The sequence below is a fragment of the Trichomycterus rosablanca genome, chromosome 1 (assembly GCF_030014385.1).
Source record: "Trichomycterus rosablanca isolate fTriRos1 chromosome 1, fTriRos1.hap1, whole genome shotgun sequence".
Taxonomy (NCBI): Eukaryota; Metazoa; Chordata; class Actinopteri; order Siluriformes; family Trichomycteridae; genus Trichomycterus; species Trichomycterus rosablanca.
Window position 1 is genome coordinate 4,700,800 of NC_085988.1, and position 21,027 is coordinate 4,721,826.

Here is a 21,027-nt window from a genome sequence, read left to right on the forward strand (position 1 = left end):
GCCACTATAAGGATGCAGAATTTGGAGGAAGGCCTACACACATTCCTCTTTGAACCAGAGGCTATCTTGAACCTATCACCATGCCTTTAAACGACCCAAATGACATGGAGGCACTTACCCCAAACCATCTTCTGTTTTAAAAACTAGGTCATCTATGCCACCAGGGCTGCAGAAACGTCAGAAGTGGACAAGAGTGTCACAGAATTATTTTCATTGTTCTGAGTGTAGATGAATCTGCACCAAGAAATTTATGGGTGATGGGTCATCCATACTCTGCAGGATGAAAATGGACTTGTGCGCAGAGTTTGTGTCAAAACTAAGACCAGTGAGCTTGATAGACCTATCACTAAAATTTGTCTTTTTCAATAAGCAGAATGAGGCAGTGGTAAAGACTGCAACCTCTGACACCTGAAGACACAATCATTATGTTCAGAGACTGTCCTTAATGTTTATACAGATATTCCCTTTATGTAATATAATTGTTTCTATTAATAAAGTACAATTAGGGGCCGGGGTGTGTATGGGCCAAGTACTTGTAATTCTTGTAATTTCTGTTGATTTACTAGTAATTTAGGTTTTTGGCTATTGGTTTAATATGTTCAGATTTTGATTAATATAGCTTGTGATTACATAGTTTGTGTAGCAATTAAGTTAATTCTAGATAAATGTGTTTTGTATATGTGTGTCACATTTGCTTCAGTTAGGGCTGGACGATTTTCACGATTAATTCAGTTAATTCGCATGAACGTTTTCACTGACCAGACGCTCGCGGAATATAAATCAGGGAAAGTTTAATATAAAAAGGGTCAAAACAGTGTACAAAATCAGCAAAAAACAAAACAGTAAACGGAAGACAACAAGGATCATACACGTTAACGGTTAGATTCAGAAATAAGGAGCGCAAACACGATCGGCAAAACGAGACACAAACAGAAGTGTTTAATGAAGATTGACTGAATCAAACACCGCTGAACTGAATCAAAACTCCAGAGCCGATGAGCGCGATCAGGATTGGCTGACCGGCAGAGGTGGAAAGTAACAAATTACTTTTGTATGTGTGTGTGGGTATTTGTGTACTTGTACTTTTTAAAGTAGATTTTACAGCCTGTAATTTTACTTTTACTTAAGTAAGTTTTGTACTAAGAATTGTAATTCGCTACATTTTAAATCACATCCCTTACTGAGTAAAAGAAATCGCGTCTGGGAAACTGCGGCAGTGAATTCTGCGATAGGGAGTCGGATCTTTTAGGTCGGTTCCTTTTAAAGAGCCGTATGTATGTAACGACTCCCAAATGCGCGAATCGGTTCCTTTATTTTGGCTTAAAGGGCCGTTCAATAGAATCGAATCATTCTACGACACAAATAGTGGTTAATACAGTTTGAAAGTTTTATGGGACTAAAATGACAAATTACACATCCCTAAATGTTTGAAATGTTGTATTAACAAACAAACAACTATTGTGAGATTTATATCCACTTGTCATGTTTGCATTAGTACAGCACAGTACAGGCTCGTGTTCCTTTTAAGAAACCTGTAAAGAACTTTTTGTAGTTTTTTTTCCTAATGTAAGGAGGTTCTGCTGCACATTATTTAAAATAAAAGTTGTTTGTGAGCTATTCTTAGATATAGATAGATAAGGATATAGATCATTTAGATCTCTATTTTGTTTTAATTATTGTTAATTATTGTGATATCGTTATTGTTATAAAGTTTGAGTCCATTAAAAGGATAATTATAGGTGGTGGCTTATTTTAATTGCATTATACAAGAACAAAAAAATCGTAATCAACAATCGGGTATAATTTTAAAATAATCGAGATTTTTTTTTTTTGCAAAATCGCCCAGCCCAGTGTGCTCCTAGGTGCCACTCCCTTCTCTTCATGAGCACACTGAGTCTCCAGCCAACTTTTCCATTGGTTCTCCTGGCCTAATTATCTCCAGCTGCTCCTTATTTAAGGAGGCAGCTTTTGTACAGACTTTGGGAACTATTTGGCTTGACTTGGACTTTGTTTGACTTTGAGTTTGACTTTGAGTTTGACTTTGAGTTTGACTTTGAGTTTGACTTTGAGTTTGACTTTGAGTTTGACTTTGAGTTTGACTTTGAGTTTGACTTTGTGTTTGACTTTGTGTTTGGCTTGTGTTTGGCTTGTGTTTGGCTTGTGTTTGGCTTGTGTTTGTGTTTGGCTTGTGTTTGTTTGGCTTGGTTTGTTTTTGGTTGTTGCTCCTTGCTCCATCTCATCCGGTCAGTTGGTTTTGCTACTTCTGTTTATGTTATACTAGCCATGTTCCTAGCTTGTGTTACTAGCCATGTCCTAGCTTGTGTTACTAGCCATGTTCCTAGCTTGTGTTACTAGTCATGTCCTAGCTTGTGTTACTAGCCATGTTCCTAGCTTGTGTTACTAGCCATGTTCCTAGCTTGTGTTACTAGCCATGTTCCTAGCTTGTGTTACTAGCCATGTTCCTAGCTTGTGTTACTAGCCATGTTCCTAGCTTGTGTTACTAGCCATGTTCTTAGCTTGTGTTACTATGTAAATAGCACTTGTCTTCATTAATAAATATATTTAGTTCACATCTCTACGTGTGTGTCCGCCCTCTTTGTCTTGCCTTAGCCCCGTCGTGACATAATAGCTCCCCTCCTGAGGACACAGCGAGATGTCGGTAACCAATAGATTCCCTGAGTTTGACTCCATGTGGTTCCATCAGACCTTCACACTTAGTAAGCCAGCTCCCTATGATGGAAGCGACTCGTGTGTCGGCGGCTTCCTTCTTCAGAGCCGGCTCTATTTGCAGTACCTTAGTGACCCTCAGCCCACTGAAAGACAACAGGTGTTGTTTATGATGTCTCGGCTGAGTGGTGCAGCTTGCAAATGGGCTAGGAAGCTCTGGTCTGAGAAAGGAGCTGAGCTGAACTCTGTGCAAGAGTTTCAGGGCCTCATGCGAGCTCAATTTTCAGGTAAAGAACCTTACGGGTTTGGTGTGGGGAAGGTTACCCAACCTCCCGTACCCTTTGGAGACGCTCCACGCAGCAAAGCGCCCACTGCAGCTTATACAGCTTATGAGCGTCCCACGTATATGTTAGGAGCCAGTCAGGATTGTTTTAGTCAGGTTCCTTGTAATGACCCCAAAGGCTCTAGGGGTCCTTCTGTTTATTTGCCGGCTCCAGTTTCGTGTACTCAAATTCGGGTCAGTCCTCTGCCGGTTCCGTCTGTTACCTTGAATTCTAATCAGTCTGAATCTTTGTCTAAGAAAGTCTATGGCCGTCCCCTGTCGTTTCAGTCAATGTCGTGTTCGCCAGTTCAAGCTCATCCAGCCACTGTGTTTAGTCCAGTTAACTTGGTCAGTCCGTCTATCTTGCCTATTCCTTGTCCATCAGTCCAAGTTCGTCCTGTTTCTTTGTCCGATTCTATGGGTCCTGATTTGTCTGGTCGGGCTTGTTCAGTCAGTCAGCCTGTCATATCTTGTCCGTCTGTCCAAGTCAGTCATGTCTCTAAGTCAGGTTCCATGAGTTCTAGTTTGTCTAGTCCTGTTCCATGTTCATCTGTCTCTGTCGGTTCTAGGTGTCAGTCAGCAGCTCAGGGTTTCAAAAATGATTTATTTGTACGTTCGGGCCCTCCTGCCACCCAGACAGAGTCAAACAGTTCCAAGTCCTTTCCAGTTTTGTTTTCTGTCAAAGTTCCAAGCATTATGTTCCAACATGCAGAGTTCAAGCCACCGTCTACTACAGACAATTCTCCTTCAGCTCTGTTGCTGCCGCCTCCAGGTTCCAAGCAGCTGAACATGGACGCCTCTTCTCCAGGGTCCAAGCAGCTGATTCAAGACTAATCTTCTGGTTCCAAGCAGCTGATTCAAGATGAATCTTCTGGTTCCAAGCAGCTGATTCACGAAGCTTCTTCAGGTTCCAAGCAGCTGATTCACGAAGCCTTTTCAGGTTCCAAGCAGCTGATTCACAAAGCCTCTTCAGGTTCCAAGCAGCTGATTCATGAAGCCTCTCCAGGTTCCAAGCAGCTGATTCAAGAAACCTCACCGGGTTCTAAGCAGCTGATTCAAGATGCCTCTCCAGGGTCCAAGCAGCTGACTTCCGACGCCTCTCCAGGGTCCAAGCAGCTGACTTCCGACGCCTCTCCAGGGTCCAAGCAGCTGACTTCCGACGCCTCTCCAGGGTCCAAGCAGCTGACTTCCGACGCCTCTCCAGGGTCCAAGCACTTCTGTTCCTGAGTTGGCACCCCCCCCGATGGCACTTCTGTTTCCATGTTGGCGCTCCCTGACAGCGCTTCTGTTTCCGAGTTGGCGCCCTCCAATGGCGCTTCTGTTCCTGAGTTGGTGCCCCCCGATGGCGCTTCTGTTCCTGAGTCGGCGCGCCCCCATGGCGCTTCTGTTCCTGAGTTGGCGCCCCCTAATGGCGCTTCTGTTCCCGAGTCGGCGCCCCGGATGGCACTTCTCGTTGGGGTCCCAGATGGTGCTTTTGCTCTCAAGTCAGCGCGCCCAATGGCGCTTCTGAACTTTCGTTGGTGCCCTCTGACGGCACTTTTGAACTCTCGTTGGCACCCCAAGATGGTGCTTCTGGCTCCTCGTCAGCGCCCCACGACTGCGCTTCTGAACTCTCGTCGGCGCCCCAAGAAGGCGCTTCTGAACTCTCGTTGGCGGCCCAAGATAATGCTTCTGACCTCTCATTGGTGCCCTCCGACGGCACTCCTGAACTCTCGTCGGCACCCCTAGATGGTGCTCCTGGTTCCTCATCAGCGCCCCCCGATGGCACTTCTGAACTCTCGTTGGCACCCCTAGGTGCTTCCGGTTCCTCATCAGCGCCCCCAGATGGTGCTTCTGAACTCTCGTCAGTGCCCTCCGATGGCATTTCAGAACTCTCATTGACGCCCCCCGACGGCGCTTCGGGATTTCCGTCGACATCCCGCATTCAGGCACTTTTATCACGCCTGCCTCGGAACTTCCTTAATGACTTTAAATTTGCCCCTCAGGGACCAGGACCTCCTAATTTTTGTTTTTGTTTTGGAAGGCACTCCAGGAGTAGTGCCTTCAGGAGGGGGCATATGTCACATTTGCTCCAGTGTTCTCCTAAGTGCCACGCCCTTCTCTTCATGAGCACACTGAGTCTCCAGCCAACGCCCCCTTTTCCATTGGTTCTCCTGGACTAATTATCTCCAGCTGCTCCTTATTTAAGGAGGCAGCTTTTGTACAGACTTTGGGAACTATTTGGCTTGACTTGGACTTTGTTTGACTTTTAGTTTGGCTTGTGTTTGGTTTGGACTCTGTTTTTGGTTGTTGCTTCTTGCTCCATCTCATCCGGTCAGTTGGTTTTGCTACTTCTGTTTATGTTATACTAGCCATGTTCCTAGCTTGTGTTACTAGCCATGTTCCTAGCTTGTGTTACTATGTAAATAGCACTTGTCTTTATTAAGAAATATATTTAGTTCACATCTCTGCGTGTGTGTCTGCCCTCTTTGTCTTGTCTTAGCCCCATCGTGACAATGTGCTTATCCATAGTTGTAAATTTCCCTATTGTGTCCAGCGTTTGTTTGATAATTGTTAATTTGATCATTTTTAAAACTCCCAAGTGTGTTACATGTGAATGATTGTCAAATAATGACATGGCATGAGTAAACTATCGCTGCACCTGAACAGCAGGTTTTTACCTCTGCAAATGATGTGATTTCAAACAGGTGATGTCAACAGGTGTCATGGTATGGGGGCGTGTCAGTACCAATGTCTGTCATGGTATGGGGGTGTGTGTCAGTACCAGGGTCTGTTATGGTATGGGGGTGTGTCAGTGCCTTGGTAAAGGTCATTTACACTCTGTGATGCAGCATTAATACAGAAAAGTACATTAAGATCTTAGAGCAACATGTGCTGCCTCAAGACGTCGTCTTTTCCAGGGACGTCCAGCATTTTTCAACAAGACGATGCAAAACCACCTGCTGCACACATTACAAAGACGTGGCTGCAGAAGAAGAGGGTACGGGTACTGGACTGGCCTGCCTGCAGTCCTGACCTGTCCCCAATAGAGAACGTGTGGAGACTTATGAAACAAAAATGAAACAACGACGACCCCGAACTGCTGCTGCTCCTCTAAGACGTGTTTGCAGGAAGAACAGGACAAAATAGAAGCTGAAACACTAAATCACTTGGTCTCCTCGGTGCCAAAACCTCTTTTAAGTGATGAAAAGGAATAGCAACATTACAAAGTGGTAAATGCTTTACCTTCCCAACTTTTTTTGGAATGTGTTGCAGGCCTGAAATGCAGGAATGGATGTTTTTTTTTTTTAAATAAATGAAATGAAGTTGAGCAGATAAAATATGAAATATCTCAGGTTCATCTGCTGTCTGCAATCAAGTCAAAGTAAATGTAAGAAACTCTCATTTTTGGATTCGCAATTTCCATGCTGTCCCAACTTTTTCTGATTTGGGGTAGTAGCTGATTTAGGTCAGTTCCTGTTAATGGTGGAATCTTCCACTGTTCTACAAGGTCACAAACAACAGTATATAATGGTGTTTATTTTTTTTCCTCTGTGTGAGACTGTCGGTGTGATCCTTTTCTGCAGACAAGATTAAAACTATCCAGTCTCGGAGGTATTTCATTAAGGGTTGAATTTAAACTTTTTGGACAAATACCTTTAGTTTTTTCCCCCATATATCACTCATGATTTCACGTTTTACAAGCACAAAAACAAAAGAGCTGAATAACAAGGACAAACATTTAGTGTAGTTTGAAGCAGAGAGACTAAGGAAGGCAACAGTGGTGGTTTTGTGTTTGGTTTTTGTGTGTTTGGGGGTCTTTGTGCCTCCATTACCTCAGGCTTTTGGTGGTGACGTCAGTTCTGGGTGAAAGTATGCTGGCACCCATCTTTTCAACAGCCACTTCTCCCTGTGTCTCATTTCTCTGTGTTTGTATTTTTGTCTGTTTGTTTGGTTGGTTGTTCTGGTGGAAAATCTTTAAATTCTTATAAGAACTATTTTCACTGTTGCTATAATTTGGCTGTATCTGGCTGTGTTCACTGCTGCTGTCCTACTTTGTTCTCCACTGATACACTGTTCTGCTCCTTGGCTGTGGATTGGTATTTACTGCTGCTGCTCAGCTGTGTTTCTGTGTTGTTTTTTTCTCATCTTTATGTCTGTCTTTATTGTTCTGTGTGTGTAAATTGTAAGCCTTTTGTAAAGTGTAATGTAACACTGAGCATGTGAGGTGCTATATAATAAAAGTGGTGGTAATGATTATAATGATGCTATAATTTTGTGAATGTGAAGGTCTGTCAATTTATTGCATTTCAAATTTGTTAAAATTGATCTGAGCTTTGGCTGTCAGTTCCGAAAAATAATATATTGTATAACATCAGAAAACCAGAGTAAATATCTTTAGTATTACTCACCGAGCTTCTCTGGATGCTGCAACCACCGATATCAGTTTCAGAAGAACCTCCTCTGATGAGCTGTATTGGTTGGTATAATCCTTCAAGTTAAACACATCCAGCTCCTCTGCTGATGTCAGTAACATGAAGACCAAAGCTGACCACTGAGAACCAGAGAGTTTGGTTTGTTTTAGTTTTCCAGATTTCAGGTATTGTTGGATCTCCTGAACTAGTGAATGATCATCCAGTTCATTCAGACAGTGGAACAGATTGATGGATTTCTCTGTTGAGGGATTCTCACTGATCTTCTTCTTAATGTACTGAACTGTTTCCTTTTTGTTGTGAGAGTCACTTCCTGTTTGTGTCACTAAGGCTTGTAAGAGATTCTGATTGGACTTCAGTGAGAGACCCAGAAGAAAGCGAAGAAATAGATCCAGATGTCCATTCTTACTCTGTAATGCCTGATCTACAGCACTCTTGTGTAGATCTGAGATTTGTTTTCTTTTTAGGATTCTCAGCTTTGAGGACTCACTCTGCTGAAAAACATTTTTATTTTTGTTCATGAACGTCAGGTGCACATATAGAGCTGTGAGATGTTCCTGAATGCTCAGATGAACAAAGCAGTACACTTTACTCTGGTGAAGTCCAAACTCCTCTCTGAAGATCTGTGTACACACACCTGAGTATACTGAGGCTTCTTGAACATCAATGCCACACTCCATCAGATCTTCCTCATAGAAGATCAGGTTTCCTTTCATCAGCTGCTCAAAACCCAGTTTTCCCAGTTTGAGGATCATTTCTCCTTCTTCCTCCTGATTCTTCATGTACTTTGTTTTGATGACGTTGGTCTGAATGATGAGGAAGTAGGTGTACATTTGAGTCAGAGTTTTGGGGATCTCTCCACTCTCTGCTTCACCAAACATTCTCTCTAGAACTGTGGCTGTAATCCAGCAGAAGACCGGAATGTGACACATGATGTAGAGGCTTCTTAATGACTTCAGGTGTGAGATGATTCTACTGGCCAGACTCTGATCACTGACCCTCTTCCTGAAGTACTCCTCCTTCTGTAAATCACTGAATCCTCGTACCTCCGTCACTCGATCGATACACTCAGTGGGGATCTGATCAGCTGCTGCTGGGCGGGAGGTGATCCAGATCAGAGCAGAAGGAAGCAGATTCCCTTTGATCAGGTTCATCAGCAGCTCATGAACTGATGCTGATTCATTTACATCATTCAATCTCACTGAGTTCTGGAGATCTAGAGGTAGACGACACTCATCCAACCCATCAAAAATAAACAGAACTTTGTACAAGCTGGAAATGTCAGTTTCTTTTATCCCCTGAAAATAGAAATGAAGGAGACCCATCAGACTCAGTTTGTGGTCCTTCATTAAATTCAGCTCTCTAAAAGGAAGTGGAAATATGAGGTGGACGTCCTGATTTTCTTTCTCTTCAGCCCAATCCAGAATGAACTTCTGTACAGAGACGGTTTTTCCGATGCCAGCGACGCCCTTAGTCAGGACAGTCCTGATGGGTTCATCTTGGTCTGATAAAGGTTTAAAGATGTTGTTGCATTTGATGGGCGTGTCCTCTGTTGCTGCTCCCCTGGATGCTGCCTCGATCTGCCTCACCTCATGTTCATTATTGACTTTTCCACTTTCTCCCTCTGTGATATAGAGCTCGGTGTAGATCTCATTCAGATGTGTTGGGTTTCCCTGGTTTGTGATCACTTCATTTACACACTGAAACTTCTTTATCAGATTTAATTTGAGCTTCTTCTGGACTTCACTTCCAGCAGATGTGGAGTCAGACCTGTAATGTAGTGATGAGAACAATACAAGTAGATAGAGATCATGTTTGATTCCAAATCTATCTAATCAAATTTAATTTGTAGATGTACATGATAGAACATCTACCTCCACTGTTTAATAACACCACTATAGATTTTCTACTGGCTTTGATCTTACCCCATATTTTTGGTGATTTTCTTTGGTGTTTCAGCTATCGCCCCCGGCAGGATGCTGCGGATATATAAAAATGACAGGTGGTTCTATTCTCAGTTGCTCCAAATGTTTTAAGTGTAATGTGCTGATATGAAACATCTTATCTAATTTCTGATTAAATAAATGATTTTTTTTCAGATGTTTTTTCTAACATTAAAACATTTTTTTTTACCAATGGTTATCACACATAATTGAAGATTAAATACACTTTTTATCACTTTTTATGATTGAAATCTCAGTTTTCCATGACATTTTTGAGATGTCAATTATTTTTAGCTTAGCAATCCAAGAACCCCAAAAATCTAAATAAATAAACAGATCTGCCATGATTCTAAAGCTGCTGGAACACGTGTGTCATACCAATCAGTGCATGCTTTTGTTCAGTGAGACCTACAGAATACATCAGGATACATTTCCTCCTCACTTTAATACAAACAACAGGTAAAAACTGTTAAAAACACAATTCTGTTGAAACCTTGTTAGAAACTTTCATCTTTACCTGTATGAATTCAACAAACCATGCATGTGAGGATTACATCAATATAATAAAATAAAATAATAAAATACAAAAAAAGAAAAACCTGAAGTTTTGGTGTTGTGCAGCACCAACTGACCTCTTACTGACGACTCCTAAACACATTTTGAATTCAGAAGCACTTCTACCTGCTGATAAAAGCTATAAAATCTAGAACTAGCAGCACTTCCAAAGCCCTCAGTTTTCTTTTTCCTAAGGTGGAATTGTTGACGCACACTATACACACAATACAAACACACACTACATACACAAGAATACAATACACATACTTCACAAAACAAAACACTATACACAAACACACCTGCAGCCCCATAAAACTTAAGTGATGGAAATAGATAAGAAGGGTGGTAGGGGTGGTAATACTGGTAGACTAGTAAATACTGGTAGATCGGCCAGTCCTGGGAAGGTTCACCACTGTTTTCTCCATTTTTGGATAATAACTCTCACTGAGCCTTAGCAATGGCTTTTCAACTCTTTCCAGACTTTAATTGTTTAGCATCTTGTAATTAAATCTGCTTAGAATGAAGCACTATGTGCTGCTTTTTACAACATTACTGTAATGGTTCTGTGGCGTTTGTGGGACTTACTACTCTTCCCTGACGTCACAGGCCTTACAGAGCAGTACGGAGCTAGGCCTTTAATAGTAGGCCAGCTCGTTAGGGTGAACGACCTGCAGCTGCGGCTCCCTTATTTAAGGGCACGCCGCCTGGCTGCAGGTGTCGCACCTTTTGTCTTGTTTGCTCCTATTGTTTTGGGCACTGCGGTGTCCGTGGGGACTGCTGGCGGCTCCCTCACGCTTCTTTTGTAGTTTTAGAGGTACCCCCGGTGGCATTAGGCCATCAGGGTGTGTAGACTGCAAGGTTGAGGTAATTAGCTTTTCTTTTACCTTCTTAGAAGTAGCGTGGTGCGATGTCGTGCAGTCCTCGTACTGTTTTTATTTTGCCCGTTAGCATTTAGCATTAGCGGGTGAAGCCAGCCCCGTGACACGGCGCTGGTCCTCTCACCGCTAATGTGTTCATAGCTATCCTAGCTGTGGTATTCGGTAACCAGTGGGTGGCGACTCGGTAAGACACTCGGTTGGTCTGCCAGCACCCCCGGTTCGAATCCGCACTAGGAGCTTGTTACTCAGTTTTCTTAACAGGGTGGCTCTAGCTGCGGCTGATGACGGAGCCCTCTGTTTCCCCCGAACTTCGCCAGTGGCGATTTCGGGGTTTTCGGTAGCTTAAAATAATTATTCTGGGATTCAGCAACCGCTGGGTGGCGCAACCGCTAAGTGCGCGGCTGTCCTGCCAGCCTCCCCGGTTCGAATCCGCACCCTTTTGTGTGCTTTAACAGATTGGCTCTAGCTGCGGCTGATGAAGGAGCCGTCTGTTACCCCGAACTGCGCCAGAGGCGATTTCGGGGCTTTGTAGCTCAAAACATTTAGTCTGGGATTCTGCAACCGCTGGGTGGCGACACCGCCAAGCGCGTGGCCGTACTGCCAGCTCACCCGGTTCGAATCTGCACCCTCTCTGTGGGCTTTAACAGATTGGCTCTAGCTGCGGCTGATAAAGGAGCCGTCTGTTACCTCGAACTGCGCCTGAGGCGATTTCGAGGCTTTGTAGCAAAAAATAATTGTAGCGCCTTAAGCGCATTTAGTCATCTGCTTTCCCCCACTGCAGCAGCGCGCTGGTTACGCGCCCGGCTCTCACCCGAGCGGCCGGGGTTCGCGCCCAGCGTCCTTTAGTTTTTTTTCTTTTCTTTTTGTTGCTGCCTGCATTCCCCAGCTGAAGTCCATCGGGGTTCCTTATGTTTGTTTTTGAGTTTTGTTTTGTGTGTGATGTTCTTTGTTTTTCTGTTTATAAATAAACTTTTATTTATTTAAACCTCCGAACTTGAGTCCTTTCTCTCCCACGTGACAATTTTAGCCTGCTGCAGGGGCCAGTGATAGCTCAGTGGTTAAGGTACTGGGCTAGTAAGCAGAAGGTTGCCGGTTCAAGCCCCGCCACCACCAAGTTGCCACTGTTGGGTCCCTGAGCAAGGCCCTTAACCCTCAATTGCTCATCATGTTCAGGTCATTGTGTAAGTCGCTTTGGATAAAAGCGTCTGCTAAATGCTGTAAATGTAAATGCTACACATTGCCAGACAGGTTCTATTTAAGTGATGTTTAGTTTCAACATTTGTGGCAGTAGTCGTGTTTGGGTGTGGCTAGTGAAATAACAAATGACTGTGGGAATTCCCTAGTTGAATAAAAGAGGTTTAAAGATACAGACAAGAGTTTAATGTTGTGTGTGTACACTGTCTCTCTAATGATAACTGTGTTACACCAGTTTTGTTGATCTCAAGATACAAACATCCACCAAGTGATTCACCAGTCCGTGGCAAAAATGTATTTAGGTTAAGTTTCAATTAATGCAATAAGACAAGTGATGTCATATTATTTCAGAAACTTAACATTTGCCTGAAGCTCAACAACTTGGTTTTGAAGTGACTGGACATTGGCAAGGATTTACTGTGAGAAGGAGTATCTGACAGTGGCTCCAATGAGCTTCTGATTCAGCTCCTTATAACAGAGGACCATTCTAGTAGCATAAAAGAGGAAGATCTACAGTGTTCGGTTACATAGCACACAGTGGAGCTATTTAAATTAGAATCTACGGTTTTATTCTCAGTGACTCTACAGATCACTCACATGTCATGAGAATGGATGTGAGTGATCACTGACTTGATACTTTTAACATATTTATTACAGCACGCAAAGTCCCCTCCATTTTTATTTAGTATTTATATTCTCAAACTGATTTATGTCCTGATCAATACACCTGTATGAAGGTTCAGACCCTCGACCTGAATATCAGATTCCTTCTAATCTTTTGGACAAATTCATGAAAGTCAGAGTCTCTTTTAGTAGTACTGGACAAACTTTTCTCTATACTGAGATTGGACTGAAAGTATAAACATATTTAATCTAGACACTTTACAATTTACACACACGATACACATTACACCTTCAACTCTGAGGAGTGCTTACCTGGGTCTAGTTGATGAATCTCCATCTTTAAAGTTCAAAGGATGATTCATAGATCCGTCACTCTTTATTAAACCAATTACACACACATAACACACACACAAAGAGAGAGAGAGAGAGAGAGAGAGAGAGAACTCTGAGGAGCTCTTACCTGGGTCCAAATGATGGATCTTCATCCTTAAAGTTTAAAGGAGGATGTATAGACTCATCACTTTTCATGGAGATACAGCTGGGTACTGGAGACTCTGATCTCTGTACTGAGATTAGACTGATAACATAAATGTATATATTAAACCAATTACACATAACACACACACACACACACACACACACACACACACTGAGAGCTCTGAGGAGCTCTTACCTGGGTCCAAATGATGGATCTTCATCTTTAAAGTTCAAAGGAGGATGTATAGACTCATCACTCTTTATGGAGATACAGCTGGGAACTGGAGACTCTGATCTCTGTACTGAGATTAGACTGATAACATAAATGTATATATTAAACCAATTACACATAACACACACACACACACACTGGAGAATCTGATCTCTGTACTGAGATTGGACTGATAAATGAAACACAGTACAATTAGTTTTAAGGGCAGATGATTTGCTCAGTCCTGCATGAATGATCTGCAACATAGTGGCCAAAGCTCTATTTACAATAATGCCCTTAATGAACATTTCCTCACACAATAAAACAGTGTCATGTTACCTGCATCCAGGTGATGGATCTTCATCTTGCAGTACTGGATGATGCATAGAAGCATCACTGTTCATGATGATATGCCTGGGTACTGAAGAATCTGATCCCCTTGTTTGGATCTGACTGCAAATATAAACGTATAATAGTGATTTATGTGGTGACAATTAGGTCACAAATGTAAAAAATGGTGGTAAAAAATTGGATGGTAAAATTGACAGGATCTATTTACCTATCAATATCACTATTCATTGTTAGTTTGATCAGTCTAGATCAGGGGTGGGCAAACTTTTCGGCTGGTGGGTGGGTGCAGGGGTGGGGGTTTGGAACTAATATAAATTTACATTTAAACCTTTATTTTTGTGATTGAAGGATGAATTTTTGAATATAAATGAAACGCCAGACTCATCCTATTATGTGCACATTTACACACGCGTGAATTAGATTTTTTAATGCATTTTTTATTATTTTTATTTTTGTTTCTACTTGGTGTATGGCTGTCTAAACAAAACCAATTCACCTTTGAAGCAGCACTTTCAACATAAGTTAATGGTTTATGTGTAACATTTTAAACCAGTCAGGTGGTTTGATCATGCTGGAGTGATATTCCCAACCGTCCCGTAAAATACGGAATCCTTCCTTATTCGGAAGCTAAACGTCCGTATTGAACTGATACGGGACGCGCTTTGTTCTGTATTTTTTTATCAAAGGGAGAGATATGCTGCAAATAAGACAGAGATGGGGTGATGTGTATGAAACAGAAGGAAACTGCTGCTACCGTGGGAATTAGAAAGCGTTGGTTATTATTCTAAGTAGTACGCCGTGTGTGCGCAGGTTATATCAGCATAACAACCTGTTCACTATAACGCTGTTTGAGTATTGCAGTGGGTCGAGTGCGTCGCTCATGTTTTTCCGCCCTAGGTTCGATTCCGAACCAAACTAAGCTATGTGAATTATGTAAAAATGTTGTTGCACTGTTGTCACATGATTACATGATGTTTTTAATGGATGTTGTTTTGCCTAAAACATGGTTCTGGTTTATTATTATAAAGAATAAAAATAATAAATGTTAAACAGCCGAATCAATGTTCCTATGACGGTGTGAGACACGTTATATTTTTTAAAAAGTGCAACCCTAACCGACGGGCGTGCGCCATCTAGTGGAATCAATTGAAACGCAAGTTTAGTGCAGGAAAAAGATTAAATAAATGCGGTTTTGTAAATACTCAGCGGGCCGGATTAAACGTATGCGTCCCGCGGGCCGTAATTTGCCCACCACTGGTCTAGATGAATAGTCTCCATCTCAAAGTAGTACGAGTAGCTCATTTGGTCATGAACACACAGTCTGTTGTACTGTTGAGTCTTTTGCTGGAATGGACTAAACCCCTAAACATGCAGAAAAAATACATAAATAAGAGAACACAGAGTTCACATACAGTCCACTCCACAACTATTCACACTCCAGGGAACAATGAACCAAACAAGATGTAAAAACATTTAACATGGCTTGTCAGTTTATCAATTCTTTTGGTCCTCCATTAAATACACTGCTCAAAAAAATGAGGAAACACTTAATCACAGTATAACACAACGTCAGGAAGCAAAAGCGATTGTGAATCAAGTTCAGTTGCTTTGGTGCAAATGAAAGTGACAACAGGTGCACCAGAGAGGCAACAGCAAGACAACCACCAACAAGGGAATGGTTTAGCAGGTGGTGGCCACAGACAAATTCTCTCTCCTGACTGATTCTTCTCTAGTGTTGTGTTTTGCTTGTGTCCTTGTCACTACTGTAGCCTGTACAGGGCAGCTGTAGCCTAGTGGCTACGGTAATGGACTAGTAATTAGAATGTTGCCGGTTCAAGCCTCACCACTGCCAGGTTGCCACTGTTGGGCCCTTGAGCAAGGCCCTTAATTGCTTGGATAGTGTACTGTCACAACTGTAAGTCGCTTTGGATAAAAGTGTCTGCTAAACAGTGGCGGCTGGTCAATAGGGGGTGCTGCTTAAAATTATTAAGATGTTAAAACAAGCAAATTATATACTGCAAAATAATTATGAAATTAATTAGTCTGTTTGTCTAATGGTCATGATAGCATTTTTTAAATAAATAAATATTTGTATTTAATTGTTTACATCGTGCACACGTCCCATGCGCGGGGCGCCGGTCTAATAAGTGTCTATGTACGTGCACAAACTTTTGGCAAACACGTGGTCTGAGGCTGCTCTTTAATTGGTCGTTTTAAATTTTCCATAGGGGCGCAGCTCTCTGCACCCCGTATACACCCACTCTTATTAGAAGTGTGTCACTATTGGCATATTTTTTTTTAAACGCCGTGTGACAATCCCCTAGTCGACTCATTAACTGATACATCAGCTGCGGTTTGTCAAACAGTTAAACACGTTAAAACAGTTAGTTGCAGATTGGAGCAGCATTTCTTCCAAAATGAGAGATAATTCAGTCTTGTCTTTACAAAAAAACGCTTTCACAAAGCGTTCACTTGAAGAAAAAAGGAAAAAAGGGCAAAATTCATGTTCAAATAGTGCTACTTTTAAAGGCTTGTTTTTTATTGTTTTGTTTTTAATTTGTTGTTTTGTTTGCGCCCCCCTCAAATTTTTTAGCACCAGCCACCACTGCTGCTAAATGCCGAAAATGAAAATGTACTGGTAGCATGAGGTGGTACCTGCAGTCCTTTCAGGTTGCACAGGTAGTCCAGCTCTTCCAGAATGGCACATCCATACATGCTGTTGCTAGAAGGTTTGCTGTGTCTCCCAGCACAGTCTCAAGAGCATGGAGGAGATACCAGGACACAGGTCGTAACACGAGGAGAGCAGGACAGGGCCGTAGAAGGGCAGGACTAAGCAGCAGGACCGGTATCTGCTCCTTTGTATGAGGAGGAACAAGAGGAGCACTGCCAGAGCCCTACAAAGTAACCTCCAGCGGGCTACTGGCGTGCATGTTTGTAAACAAACTGTCAGAAACAAACACCATGAGGGTTGCATGAGAGCCTGACGTCCTCTAGTGGGACATGTACTCACAGCCCAGCAGTGCAGCTCAGATAACATTTGCCAGAGAACACCAGGAGATTCAGACTGAGCACATGCGACAGATGTAAAAGAGTCTGGAGACACCGTGGTGAACGTTCTGCTGCCTGTAACATGACCGGTTTGGTTGTGGGTCAGTGATGGTCTGGGGAGGCATATCCTCATAATCTCCATGTGATAATAATAATAATAATATAATTTTATTTATAAGCGCCTTTCAGGTCACCCAAGGACACTGTACAATTCGAATACGATCAAGTACATACAGAGAACATAAAAACAGCACAGCACGCCAGAAAATCAAGTATAAAAGAAATAAAAATAAAATAGAATAGGAACGTAATTAAAAAATTAAGAGATCAGGAATTAAAGGGGATAAAAACTACGAACTATGGAACGCAGTCCTAAAAAGATGCGTTTTTAAGTGCTTCTTAAAAATAGATAATGATGAGCTTGTGCGCAGGAAGAGTGGCAAGGAGTTCCATAATTTAGGGCCTGCCACACTAAAAGCTCTTTCACCGAAAGAGCGAAGTCTGGTTGATGGAACAGACAGTAGATGGGCATCAGCAGACCGGAGTGAACGTGCAGGACAGTATGGATTTCAGTATGGAGAGATTCATAAACCAGGAGTAGAATTTTGTATTGTACTCGGTAATGGACAGGGAGCCAGTGAAGATTTTGAAGTGTGGGGGTTATGTGTTCCCAGGGTTTAGTATGAGTGAGAAGCCTTGCTGCTGAGTTTTGAACATACTGAAGTTTTTTCAAGCTTCTGGAAGGAAGCCCAACCAGCACCGAGTTGCAATAATCCAGACGAGACGTAATAAATGCATGAATAAGAGTTTCAGCAACAGGGTCAGTGAGAGAAGGACGCAACCTAGCAATGTTATTTAGATGGAAAAAAGCTATTTTTGTGATGTTATTGATGTGAGCATCCAGGGAGAGTGTAGAGTCTAAAATAACACCAAGGTTGCGAACCTGGTTCACTGAAGATGTGATAAAACCTGGGATAAATAGCGTGGGGTGGCCGATTTTCTTCAGAGTGGCAGGCAAAGCAATAAGAATAGCTTCAGATTTACTATGGTTTAGCTTAAGCAAATTTCTGGTCATCCAGCTATTGATATCGGTCAGACAACTGACCAGGGATTCAGGAGGCAGAGAATCAGAGGGCTTAGTGCAGATATAAATCTGAGTATCATCTGCGTAGCAGTGAAACTGCAGGCCATGATAGCTAACTTTACCCTAAGTGCTGTTAGGTACCAATATCCTTAGAGCCATTGTCAGACCTTATGCTGGTGCAGTGGGCCCTGGGTTCATCCTGGTGCAGAACAATGCCTGGCCTCATGTGGCCAGCGTGTGTAGGCAGTTCCTGGACGATTGAAGGCACTGATGCCATTGACTGGCCCTCACGTTCCCCAGACCCGAATCTAATTGAGAACCTCCGAAACTTTATGTTTCAGTGCAACCGACGCCGCCAAGTCGCGCCACAGACTGTTCAGAAGCTGAACCTCTGATCCAGGTCTGGGAGGACACCTCCAGGACATTTTCAACTTAAATCTTTCATTTATCGAGATCTGATGTGTGATTTAAGCGTTCCCTTCATTGTTCTGAGCAGTTATATAACATTCTGTCCAGTCTGTTATCAGCATAAGTAGAAAAACCAAAATCTGTCATGGTAAGGGGGGCATCAGTGCTTGTATTTTTCGGGGGATTCCACTGTTATTTCAGCATAAATGTCAGACCTTATTCTGAGTGTGCAACAACAGAAATGTTTGTGTGCATGTGTTTTAAGAAATGTATACTGCATTATGAAAAAAGAACAATCAGGTAACTACTGTCACTCTATTGGATTTTAAAATATTTATTTATCTGCATTAGGTCTACACAATTATTTATGAATAAAAACAGATTTTTAATCTCCATTATTAAATTATTCTAAGATAGCAGCACTTTATTAATCCATTAATGGAAATTACATTGCACATAACACATACACATTATAGTTATACCACATAACACATACAGTGTATCACAAAAGTGAGTACACCCCTCACATTTCTGCAAATATTTCATTATATCAACACTATAGACATGAAACTTGGATATAACTTAGAGTAGTCAGTGTACAACTTGTATAGCAGTGTAGATTTACTGTCTTCTGAAAATAACTCAACACACAGCCATTAATGTCTAAATGGCTGGCAACATAAGTGAGTACACCCCACAGTGAACATGTCCAAATTGTGCCCAAATGTGTCGTTGTCCCTCCCTGGTGTCATGTGTCAAGGTCCCAGGTGTAAATGGGGAGCAGGGCTGTTAAATTTGGTGTTTTGGGTACAATTCTCTCATACTGGCCACTGGATATTCAACATGGCACCTCATGGCAAAGAACTCTCTGAGGATGTGAGAAATAGAATTGTTGCTCTCCACAAAGATGGCCTGGGCTATAAGAAGATTGCTAACACCCTGAAACTGAGCTACAGCATGGTGGCCAAGGTCATACAGCGGTTTTCCAGGACAGGTTCCACTCGGAACAGGCTTCGCCAGGGTCGACCAAAGAAGTTGAGTCCACGTGTTCGGCGTCATATCCAGAGGTTGGCTTTAAAAAATAGACACATGAGTGCTGCCAGCATTGCTGCAGAGGTTGAAGACATGGGAGGTCAGCCTGTCAGTGCTCAGACCATACGCCACACACTGCATCAACTCGGTCTGCATGGTCGTCATCCCAGAAGGAAGCTGACGCACAAGAAAGCCCGCAAACAGTTTGCTGAAGACAAGCAGTCCAAGAACATGGATTACTGGAATGCCCTGTGGTCTGACGAGACCAAGATAAACTTGTTTGGCTCAGATGGTGTCCAGCATGTGTGGCGGCGCCCTGGTGAGAAGTACCAAGACAACTGTATCTTGCCTACAGTCAAGCATGGTGGTGGTAGCATCATGGTCTTGGGCTGCATGAGTGTTGCTGGCACTGGGGAGCTGCGGTTCATTGAGGGAAACATGAATTCCAACATGTACTGTGACATTCTGAAACAGAGCATGATCCCCTCCCTTCGAAAACTGTCAGTTTTCCAACAGGATAACGACCCCAAACACAACCTCCAAGATGACAACTGCCTTGCTGAGGAAGCTGAAGGTAAAGGTGATGGACTAAACCCAATTGAGCACCTGTGGCGCATCCTCAAGTGGAAGGTGGAGGAGTTCAAGGTGTCTAACATCCACCAGCTCCGTGATGTCATCATGGAGGAGTGGAAGAGGATTCCAGTAGCAACCTGTGCAGCTCTGGTGAATTCCATGCCCAGGAGGGTTAAGGCAGTGCTGGATAATAATGGTGGTCACACAAAATATTGACACTTTGGGCACAATTTGGACATGTTCACTGTGGGGTGTACTCACTTATGTTGCAGCTATTTAGACATTAATGGCTGTGTGTTAAGTTATTTTCAGAAGACAGTAAATCTACACTGCTATACAAGTTGTACACTGACTACTCTAAGTTATATCCAAGTTTTATTTCTATAGTGTTGTCCCATGAAAAGATATAATGAAATATTTGCAGAAATGTGAGGGGTGTACTCACTTTTGTGATACACTGTATAAGTAAAGTTTACATGTTTAACGTAGCTGCAAAAATACATGATTGTATAATGATTACAGAAACTACAGATAAAATAGAATAATTAAATGGGTGAGGAACATTGATGTGTGTATACAGAACTATAGACAGAAAGTTACATAACTCTGTTCTAATACTGAGAAAATTGTTTGCTGTAAAAATAAATCTCACCTGTAGTGATCAGTAAAATGATTTTCCAAAAAAATTTGGACATTTAAATTAAATGTTTATTTACCATAATGTGTGTTTAGCTGATAATGAGAGTCTGTACAGTAATTAAACATAGAAACTGACGCTACTAAGGACAGAAAGTTACCAGAACTCTGTCCTGATACTGAAAACCTTTTTAAGTTTCTTATTTTTATATTAAAGATCGTTTGCTGTAAGAAATAAATCTCACCTGTAATGATGAGTCTGTTTTCTCTCAGGTAGAAATAAAAGGTTTTTATGATTTTAATGTTCTGTGTGAAGGTGTCGACGCTCCAAATACTTTCAGTATCAAGAACAAACATGTAGAGACGAGTTACAACTAGAACAGTTACAGGGCCGGTTCCCACAACCTTCACTAACATTATGTAAAAGTTCAAGAAGAAATAACAATTCACAATAACAACAGTAGAAAGTTTTATAAACATTATGTGAAAAAAATGGTTTAAAGTGTAACGTTATATGATTGTTCTTGTAATGTTTGTTTTGTTTTACACTAAAATTTTAACATCAATTTTAGGTCATAAGATGCACCACTGTAAGAATTAATTGCTTCCTAC

At 42.1% G+C, this 21,027-nt stretch overlaps 1 protein-coding gene, 1 pseudogene and 1 gene segment (V, D, J or C); 1 reads left to right on the forward strand and 2 right to left on the reverse strand.

Annotated features, from left to right (window-relative positions):
* Window positions 1–21,027, reverse strand: part of LOC134316941 (zinc finger protein 850-like) — a 1,214,164-nt pseudogene that overhangs the window by 1,169,969 nt on the left and 23,168 nt on the right.
* Window positions 1–21,027, forward strand: part of LOC134317556 (Ig kappa chain V-III region MOPC 63-like) — a 152,592-nt gene that overhangs the window by 74,514 nt on the left and 57,051 nt on the right.
* The window catches only part of LOC134316990 (NLR family CARD domain-containing protein 3-like), a 57,356-nt gene that overhangs the window by 22,548 nt on the left and 13,781 nt on the right, over window positions 1–21,027 (reverse strand). The window contains exons 2-6 of the mRNA XM_062997606.1: window positions 13,623–13,736; window positions 13,269–13,385; window positions 13,056–13,172; window positions 9,327–9,380; window positions 7,381–9,171 (exon numbers count right to left, since the gene is read on the reverse strand). Coding sequence (XP_062853676.1) covers window positions 7,381–9,171; window positions 9,327–9,380; window positions 13,056–13,172; window positions 13,269–13,385; window positions 13,623–13,687 — 2,144 coding nt within the window. The 5' untranslated portion in view covers window positions 13,688–13,736. The remainder of the gene's footprint in view (window positions 1–7,380; window positions 9,172–9,326; window positions 9,381–13,055; window positions 13,173–13,268; window positions 13,386–13,622; window positions 13,737–21,027) is intronic.